Here is a 10,576-nt window from a genome sequence, read left to right on the forward strand (position 1 = left end):
AATTGTGGGGTCAGTCCCCGAGCCATTACCGTTTGATCTCTCTGGCGCCGATTCAGCACGTCGAGTGTTTTCTGGTTCGGCTATACTCGGAGGTTTATTCTGACTTTGAAGTTGAGCGATGGCAATCTGTTGAGATTGTAGCATCTCGAATATCACTTGGAGGCTGACTCCCCCATCTCCTATACCCTGTGTTCCTTGGCCCCCAGATCGGGCTTCCCTGCGTACACTTCCTCCGGGCTCTGCGCCTAAATATGTATTCAAAGCAATGTGTGAACTAATATCAACTGGTTCCACATTTGGCATTTCCCCAGGGTTTATTGGTGGTACACCGACCCCTACATTATTTTTTTTCCCATGAAATCCAAGACCTTCGTTGTCGTGAACAGGTGTGTTTTTGCGAGTTTGACATGTTTAATCTTGAGAACAAAATTTCTTCACAAGAACAAGTGTGAAAATAACGTGTGTTGTCAGAATTAGTAGTGAAATAATCACTATTATCTTTAGCCCCATGGTGGATGCCAAACTGTTTACCTCGAAAATACGAGTAATAATTAAATTTGATTTATGGTTTTAAAGATACGTGATTTAGTTCAATACTAATTAATAACCAATTAATCTGAAGTGTAAATGAAAGGAACAAATAAAACCAAACCAGAAATGTAGGCCAGTCTCGACCTCGAGCCAAAGTGACCTCGAGATGGATCAAGAACAATAAAGTAAGAATAATAAAGCTAAAGGATAATTCTGATAAACAATGAGCGAGAAAATAAGAGAGTATGTTCTTTGCCAATGATTGATGATGTTTACAAATGATTGGAGGCCCTTTTATATAATAGGGGAACCCTAAATAAGGTGCATTTCTATTTACAGTAAAGAATCTTATTGGGACAGCTGTCTAACCCCCTAGTACGGATTCGAACAAATATATTCCGGGATTTACACCATGATCTTGGGGACGTGGAAGGAATCTTGCTCATTTTGTTACAAATCCGTAACAGCATTATCTCGAGGATAGCATACTCGGCTTCGATACTCATTGCGCACTTTGATCCTCGGGTCTTGCACTCTGTCTTCGAGCTCGAGTTTGGTCCATCGAGCTCGAACTCGATCTTACCTAAACTCGGGCTTTAGGCGACCATTCAAGCCCGGAAAATTGGGCGTACCTGATTTCGATCGTATACACTCCTACATATATAAAAGCATTTTAAAAATAATTAAATGAAAAAAGAACAGAAACAGAAAGGAGAATTATACCTGCATATATTTAAAAAGGTGCTATCTGATTCTTTTTGAAACACCTTACTTTTGAGTTTTGGTAATATGACACCCCACCTCCTTCTCTCTCACGCCCCGGCGCATGTACTTATTTGAACCTTGGACTACGTTTCCGGGGATCCCACTAGGTGACCAGCATCCGTGTGCACGTCATCTTCGTCTAAAAAGAAAATACTTGTGTTTCTAGAGTGAAAAACGCATATTTTTTCTTTGTTATGACAATAGTAGGATTAGAGTTAAAAGGGGAATTGGAACCCGCATCAGCATGGAAGTACCACAATAGTACAAGTAAGCTAACAAACTAGAATTTTAACGACGGACACTAGTGATTTAACTATTAGACGACACCTTAAACTTTGGTGAATAAAAGCTGTTCTTCAGGCTATCATCTGCTAAGCAGGACCTTTCAAGTCATCAGGAATTCTCCAAGAGCAGAACTCAAAACCAGCAACTGTTTACCAAGTCATCAGGAATTCTCCAAGAGCCTTGCAGAAAATTGGAACTCAGCGACATTGAACTGTTTCATCAAGTGCCAGCAACTTCCAAATATTTTACACTATTGCAGTATGCACAGCAGCACCAGAACTACATTCTTTACTTTTCTTCTTTTCTTTTTCTCTATCAGGAACTACATTGTTTACTTCCTTACAAAGAGTCGAATGAATTGAATATCTATGCCAACTACTGGATCCACTAAATGGCTATAAAATCTTTAACACTACCTATAATATGTACAATTGGAGGGACAAACTGAAAAAGGAATCAAATGAAAGAATAGAAGGTTTAAACAAATCTTGGTGGCTGAGCTTCGAGGCTATTGGAACTAAATGAAACTTGCTTGGTTGTATCATAGGAAGGAAGAACCTGCACATCTTGCAGGTTAAATTGCCCAAATTTTGGGAATACATGATTAGAGTTGAGCGAGGCAAAGTTCTGGGTTAAGGAGCTACTGTGAAACCGACCTCCGCTTGATACCCTGCGAACCATCGTCCTTCCATGGTGAAGGTAATCATTGCTACTGATTTTAGCATGGTAGCTTGGGTGTATTTGCTGCCTCATAGAGCTTGATCGGATATCCTATGAGCGAGATACATGAGTTTAATAAATGTATAAGCCAGAATAGAAATAGGAGAAAAGAACGTTGAGAGGCACAGTAGCTAAAATACACAAACATGGGGAGAAGAGACAGAGACAGACGGTTGCATTTCTGAACAAAGATGGTCTGTAGTTCTCAATACAGGAGCATCCAGAATGCAGAATGATTGGTTTGAAATAATACCTGTTGCTGCTGCTGCTTCCTGAGGTTCACATGGGAAGGTGTCATTGACATGCTACTTTCACTGCATGAAGAAAATTGGTTTAATGTTGGCGGATATGAACTGCAAAATTCAAGTTGATGCCTATCAGGAACTCCATTAAGTGAAGAAATCCCATCTCTAAACAAACTTTCATCTTCGTTTAGCTCTGTATTTTCTGATGGAGAGTAGTCATACAAATAATTAGAACTGTGATCTTCGTCCCTGCAATGGATATGTGGTAGTCTCTGATTTCCCAGGGAAGTTGGCCTAGGACAGAAGTATTGATCAAGTGGCAAGCTGGCACCAAGTTGAAAACTTGGGGGAGAAGAAGATAAGGTAGTACATGTTCCATCTCCTGTGTTTGGTGACTGTCTTCTATCAGATAATTGAATTTGGGCAGTCATTGTCCAGTCTTCAATAGTTATTCCTTGTTTAAGGGCAAGATCTGTTATCTGCTTTTCATCAAGGCCTAAACTTAGGAGCAAATTCCACAGATTCTTTTGTGCTTCCCTTTGATTGTGGATTATTTGATCTCTCATCGCTATTTCAAACTGAAGTTCAGTATTAGCAATTCCCTACATTTATTACAGTAAAAAGGTGAGGTACAAATAATACATCAATTTTCAGTCAAAATTACGATAAGCGATTTTCTGCATAATTGTTTTGTTCTCATTGGGCTTGCCAGCACAGAGGTAGCAATCCAATGAGTGGAAGTATGAACAGAAAAAATGCAAAGAACATAGTGCATCTTGTGGTGGAAAGAGAACTGGATGATTAATATATCTTCTTTGGTGGGATTAAACTAAATGTTTAAAAATTATAATATGCGTTTACCAGTAGCCTATATTGACTCAGAACTCTCAAGTAAGTCTTGTTTCCATTGCTGCTAATGGCTTCATCAATCATAGCTTGGAGTTCACACCTTCGCTTCTCATTTGCTTCAATTTCCTGCACGATTTAGAACTCCTGATGTGTTAAGAAGAAAAACAGAGATCAGGATAAAACCTACATCAGCAGTACTTAGCCACCTTCAGATAATTGTTACTGAGCTCATCATTGTCACGAATATTATCAAGAATGACTTGGCGCCTTGATCTAAGAGCCCGGACAACTGCCCCATCCTTTTCAATAGCCTGAAAAATAAGGAAATATCCAATAAGAAATTCTTGAACAATTTAATACGATATCTTCAAGCGATTTAAGGTCATGCAGAAAGAGAAAGACAAGACATTGTTAGCGATCTTTAATGATTGAAGATAAAAATTCAAAAGCACTTTGGATCAGACAAGAAATAAAGGAATGAAATAGAAGCAAAAGACTAAGTGCTCCACTTTCAAGATCAGAGTTAACTGACATTAGGGAAATGATCCTCCAAACAGTAGTAGTGCATTCATACCGTAGGGAGTACTAGACATTAAGTAGAAACTTATTAAGAAATTGGAGCAACTGATCTACTAAAGATACAAATCTTAGTGTGCAAGATAGGTAAATGCTTGGTTAACAAATGTTAAGTGCCAGACAGAAGCATATAGATGTTTGGGAAATAGATGGTCCACAGAATGATGCATAACCTGTTGTTTCGCAATTGCATCATCAAGATTTTGGAGTTCATTACGGTTGCTAATGTTCATCTCCTCTATCTCAAACAAAGCCTTCTGTAAATTTATCCTCTCCTGAACATTTTCACTGGTTTCATGGCTCAATGTGTCCAACCAAGAAAGCTCGTCGTCTGAGGCTTTTTCAGTAGGCTTGGCACTTAGTTGTGTTTCTTTGTCAGCTAATTCCTTCCTCAAATGGCTGACCTCATTCTACAAGGAAAAGCAGCTCTTCTAAACATGCATGATTTTGTAACGTCCAGTAAACATGTTAAGAAAATGTCAACTTGCTTACTTGAAGGCTATCGATCATCCGTTGGTAGTCTGAAACATGAGTATTGATTGTGCCAATATTTTTCTGAAGAGCATAACAATGCAGATCAGAACTGATGAGCAACACCTACTGGAATTTGTACTAAATTGTGAAGATAACTCAAACATGACAGATCAATTTTTCCAAGGCAATGAAACAGGAAAACAGCTGCAGAGGATATGACATAATTTGGAAGGGCAACAAAAATCACATTGCATAGAAAATCTATGAGCAAAGCCAAAAGTATAAATTAGTATACAGAATATGCGGATCAATACAACAAATTCCAAGTTGAAACCAGACTGAACCAAGTACTATGCACCCTGAATTGCATTCTATAATGCCCAATTCAGCATGGCGATCAGCAATAGGCTCATGAATAAAACAATTCAGTCATTATCCTTAGAGTAGTTACTGGGACAAAAGCAAATAGAAGACTTTCAATTGGATGTCAACGCTTAACCATAGGTCACACAGAGAGTATTGGGTCATACCAGTAGGCAAATGGCAATGAGCTTACCCAAAGATCACAAAAGAACAAAGTAGATTTAAAAGGAAGTCAACCATGCGCAACTTCTATACCTTACCACAACCTTAGTTGTCCCTTCACCAGAAGGATAGGTACATGAATCTGGTGATATGGTTAAACCTTGCTAGTACCAGGCAACCATTAAGGGCTAAATTTTAATTCCTTCTTTTAAAAACTTTTCTTATATGAATCTGGTGATACAGTTAACCTAGCTAGTACCAGGCAACCATTAGGGGATAAATTTTAATTCCTTCTTTTAAAAACTTTTCGTATATGAATCAGGTGATACAGTTAACCTAGCTAGTACCAGGCAAACCATTAATGACTAAAATTTAATTTATTCTTTTAAAAACTTCTCTTATAAGCTCCGTCCTTCTTCCTGCACTATTCTCATTATTAACTGCAGTTACTGTCACTTCTCTGCAATACTGGAATGCAAGGCCTCTTTAATACACTCAAGCCATCTTAATGAATTTATTCCGTTGCAAAAACATCAGATTAATCACCTATTCAACTTTACATTTCTTGTTACACCACCTTCCAGCCATCCATTTCCGATCCAAGGTTTACTATAATATTACTTCTTTATTGCGAAGTGCCAAATCTCTGCATCTTAAAACATAATTAACAATGAAGAATACTTTTCCCTCTGCTATGGGAAGATCTCTACAATAGAAAAAGGATTCAACATTAACTATGTACTGCATTGAACATTCACAAAAGAAAATGATGATCTTCTAGTATGACTCTAATGTCCTACTGTCCTTTGTTACACTAGTACATCATATTGGACTCTAACCTGAATGTGTGTCTTAATTTCCTTTGCTCTGTCAGCATACTTTAAGGTATTCACAGTATGGTGATACTGACTGACAGCTGGTGATATGGTAGCGATCATTATTGTTTGAGAATTACCACTCAGACCATCTTTCAGAATCCGTGTCAATTTACTGCAAGAAGAATCAACTAGATTAGTTAACATTAGGTAAAAGATTTCACAACACAATAACAACCATTCAAGTACCTATTGCGGTAAGGAACATAAGCCAGACCCTTCTTCTGTTGTTTCCCCAGAGCATTTATGCAGTTTGCCAAAGCAAGAAGAGATCGATTAATGTTAGCGCCATCTCTCAACTTTTGACCTCCACTATTTGTTTCAGAAGCTCGTTCACTGTGTCAAAAGTTTTGCACATAACTATCACCAATCTTTTGCTCATGCAGGAAAAGAAGAAAAATGAAGGAAATATTGGGCAGACCTTCCAGCAAGATCCACAAGTGCCAGTTTTCCTCTTATAACCTGATTAGAATATTTGTCTCGCTGTTTCCTAGTCACAGTAATCTCCAACACTGCATGAGAGCTGCTCAGGTAATATCAGTATTTCCATATCATTAACAAGGTGAGATGACCAAGAAATTGAGCTAGTGGAAGATTCCCCTTGATTTTTCCAATAAAAAGTAGAATATCAAGAACCACCACCCTTTCTTTTAGCTGTAATTATTGTCGGTGTTTCATGTCTGATAAACAATGGTAAGCTTCAGTTTTTATGAACTACAGCGATATAAGAAGTCTGTGTTTAAGTCTTCTTTACCAAGGAATCACGAAAAAGGAGAAGGAAAATTAAAAATTTCAGTTTGCTGTAGAAAGCTAAAGAGGATTTTACTGAACCTAGGATACAACATTAACAGGAAGTCAATGTTACTCACCGTGATGAAGTTTCATTGACCTCTGTGCTATCTGTTTTTCGCCTGCTGTTCCCCAAAGTTAAGAGCTCAAGGATTTTATCAGCTGAATTAACCTAAATACAAGTATCAGGGTCAAGAACAACAGGCAAGGATCTTGTATCACTAGAGCAAAAGTAACTAAAAGTAAATAGTCATTATCTAAAGAAAGGATGAGGCCAAAAAGCATGTGATAAGACAAAATAACCAAATCAACAGATGCAGAGAGCATTACAACTGGAGGAAGTACATCTTCTCATGTCGGACTTAAAATAACTGGAAAACTACGGAAACTTGCGTTAAGAAGTATGAAGCAGATTGTTGTTACATTCTTTTATGGACTAGGGTATTAAATGACTTGGCGGACAGCATCTCTAAGGCACCAAGAAAAGAATATGATGAAATATGCTGTAACACTTTAAGTTCTGAAACTAGACCCATTGGACTTCATAAAACTACTGAATTAGAGGGAGTTCTTTTAATTGAGGGAAAAAAGACCTTGACAACAGATGCTAAGTATGACGATCCAAAATGTAGCAGTCTCTGGAAAAAGATAAAGTATTAAAATATAGACGAACCTTGATACATCTAAGGCCAGCAACCACAATTCCTTGCTCTGGGTCCTCTCTGAGCTCCAAGTGACCTGATGACTTCTCAAGTAAGTCATATATTACCTGCTTTCACCATATTTAGACGTCAAAAAGCATTGCCTGGACCACTTCAATCGATAACTGCTTATACCATGAAAAAGACATCAAACCTCATTGTAGACTTCAAGGTAGGAGCAAGTAACTTGAAACACGTCAGAACTTTTGTCATTCTTGATAAGATCGAATATCGTGTTAAGACTCAGAACCATAAGTCCAGGGTCGTCTTTAGTTCCAGCCATTGTATATGTTTTTCCGCTGAAAATACAAACACTTTTTTTAATATTAAGATTATCTTGCGGAAGCACTCCAAGGCTCTCCAACTACAACAACAACATACCCAGGGGTCTGGAACTAGGCTCTCCAACTAGAATAGGAAAAATAAAAAGATAAAGTACAAGAAGAAAACAAGCCAAAACAGATGAGCTTATAACTTCCCTATGTTCAAATAAACCCAACTAGTGACGCTTTTTTTAGTCCACCTAAAAGCCAAAAAAGGTGGGTTTTTTCTTAAAATCAGTAAAGAGTATTGTATATTAAGGGACAAGCACCAAGAAGACACAGGAATAACTTGTTTAAGATTGTTGATATGCTAAAAGTAACTCAATATAATTTCCTTTCAACATCACAACAATAAAAACCTTTATTAACCAATCTCTGCTTTTCATTTAATTTCTTTGCTCTGCACCAATCTCCCATTGTTATTAAACTATCAAGTTTCTCCTAGGATTCAAAATCATCATTGCCATAGCATTTTGCATCTCAACTTTAGCCCCACTCACCATATTGTTGAAGGAAGATCAGACTGGTGGTAGTTGAAGCTAACACATACTTAATTTCAATGATCAATTTTTAAAAATTTCATACCACAAGCATGTCTATGGCCTATATCCCGACCAGGAAATTAATCACGAAGATTCAAATTTTCTTCATCCAATGTTGTATATACCTGCCTGTTGAACCATAAGCAAAGACAGTTGCATTCAGGCCTTGAATGACCCCAGCAATTGTAGACTGAATACTTCTCTCATAGACGCCCTGAGTTTTTATAGCATCAGATTTTAATTAACGACATCAAATGCAAAGGCATGTAAACTGGCATCATCCATAAGTAGCCAAAATATAGAAAAGAGAAATAACAAGGATAAAAACAAACACTTGCCAAATTTGTGGATTTAGGTCCAAATGCGTAATCAAAAGCATATCTTCGTTCTTTGCTACGGTTCTGTATGCGATCTAAGTAATCCTTTGACAGGTCAGGATCCAATACAACAACCTCCTACATTCAGCATTGTTGTCACGAATTACCAAAAGACTCTCAGGTAAATCAATCAAATCCACAACGAATAAATATATAACATAGGAGTTTCTACAATAATCATGTTTCAAAGAAAATCACTGTGTCTTTTAGCTAGAACAGTAGAAAATGATTCGAGAGTAAGTGAATACACAAAACTACCTTATCATTGTTTACTCTAACTATATCACGACCTCCTTCTCTCTCCGTCAGTGGCCTACATTTCACCGCTACCTACATCCATCAGAATAATACACCTAAGCAAAATACACATCAACAGTTCTAGCTAACGATTCAAAGCCTGTTATAGTAAAGCAGTTTTCAAAATAAAAAGGTTACCGTAAGGGTAGTGGCTTTCCTTGTAGCTGGAGCTCTAATGCTTGGCATATTTAGCGAACATTTGCCTCAAAGCTTCATCAAAGCTTTGAGTATTACACAAGCCTAACAAGACGCCTTTTCAATTTTCAAACCTATTTCTAATTTGAATTCGGACGATGAACCACTACTTGTAGTACACAGAAATTACTACTACTAACAATCAAAGACAGTCAAATACAAATAGCAGCAAAATCGGTAACCGCTGCTCATTCAAACATAAAAAACGACCGGCGAACAGCCAGATTTAGGGAAATGAAAATCTCTCGAGAACCGAACGGGAAAAGTGTGTAATATATGTCTGAGTATAGACGGATGATTGAGAAGGAAGATCAGAAAGGAAAATAGGAGGGGGTTTCCCCGAGATTAAAGAAATGAAGATTCAGGTACACCGCCATTTCCATTGAGATATCAATGTTTGTTACTCTCCCGAAATTCGTTACATATTTCATTTGAAACAGTAAATTTAATTTTTAGGAAACAGAAGGTGACCCCCCACGCCAAATATTAAATTACAATTTTAAATTCAAAATACTAATGTGTGAACAAATTAATTTATTACACGTTTAAACTTTTATAAAGAAAACGTATTCAATTACAAATCTAAAAATAGTTTCGTGTTGACATATACCATCCTTTATTTTTATTATTACTGTTTAAATGTTGCTGATATCATTAAATATGGTTATGGGATTTACCTTCAGGGTGGATGGGGGAGGAAAAATCCTATCCTCCAATTTAGTTAACGATAGTGACCCTTGATCGTTACATCATGTTGTGTTTGGTTGAGACAGACAGGGTATTTTTGGAATTTTGTTGGCTGAAAAGATAATACAACAAAGTTCTACGATTACTTCTTTTACAGTAAAGTATTTACTTTTTGGAATTATGCGTGGACATAGACTTTTTTGAGTTTCGCAAAAAAAGTTTCTGATTATAAAATGATGAGAACCTTTTTGAAGTTTGAGAATATTTGAATTTAGACCCACCAGCTTTTAGCTTCAAATTTTACACACTGATTCACTCAAGTCTGATAGATTTCTTATATTTTTTTAAAACAAGGGGAAGGCGTGCGAGCCACAACTGCAAAAAGAGATCAAAGACTATAGTAAAATCGTAACTGTTAGATCCAAATTGTAATTACTGAGTGGTATTTATTTTAAATCAGAGGAATCTCGTTAAGACTGCGATACATATACTTTTTTTAAATCCACAAAAGTACTCTACTCGTTACTAATACATTGTCCTACAGTCTACACAAAGAAGCAGATTGGTTGTCTAGTTTATCAAAATGTAAAAGTTGAATACGTTTTACCAGAAAGAACAGGATGCAAGTGTAATTAAGAAGTGGGGTCGGAAGGTACATCTTTAATGAGGATCACTGACTTACTGGTCCCAGAACATAACGAAAGACAAAAATAAGAGGGACTATGAAGAGAAAATTTTGGATCTAACTGATTATACATCAGCTGCTAACATAATCACCAAGTACATCTTCCTAGCTAGTATATTAGGTACTTGTATCTAG

At 37.0% G+C, this 10,576-nt stretch overlaps 1 protein-coding gene across 3 annotated transcripts; it reads right to left on the minus strand.

Annotated features, from left to right (window-relative positions):
* LOC109211003 (kinesin-like protein KIN-8B) lies at nucleotides 762–9,554 on the minus strand. Of its 3 annotated transcripts, none has more exons than XM_019374509.1 (17): nucleotides 9,013–9,554; nucleotides 8,836–8,907; nucleotides 8,539–8,655; nucleotides 8,326–8,414; nucleotides 7,490–7,634; nucleotides 7,308–7,403; nucleotides 6,715–6,806; nucleotides 6,267–6,368; nucleotides 6,035–6,181; nucleotides 5,810–5,960; nucleotides 4,464–4,526; nucleotides 4,145–4,381; nucleotides 3,602–3,706; nucleotides 3,408–3,521; nucleotides 2,555–3,148; nucleotides 1,304–2,352; nucleotides 762–1,185 (listed from the first exon to the last, which is right to left on the minus strand). In XM_019374509.1, the coding sequence occupies exons 1-16, from the start codon at nucleotides 9,058–9,060 to the stop codon at nucleotides 2,059–2,061; spliced, it is 2,466 nt and encodes an 821-aa protein (XP_019230054.1). In that variant the 5' UTR covers nucleotides 9,061–9,554; the 3' UTR covers nucleotides 762–1,185; nucleotides 1,304–2,058. The 3 variants fall into 3 exon arrangements, with proteins under 3 accessions (XP_019230054.1, XP_019230049.1, XP_019230041.1); XM_019374504.1 differs by having other exon boundaries at nucleotides 762–1,163; nucleotides 1,255–2,352; XM_019374496.1 differs by having other exon boundaries at nucleotides 1,255–2,352.

This window comes from Nicotiana attenuata, chromosome 2, assembly GCF_001879085.1.
Source record: "Nicotiana attenuata strain UT chromosome 2, NIATTr2, whole genome shotgun sequence".
In the NCBI taxonomy this organism is placed as follows: Eukaryota; Viridiplantae; Streptophyta; class Magnoliopsida; order Solanales; family Solanaceae; genus Nicotiana; species Nicotiana attenuata.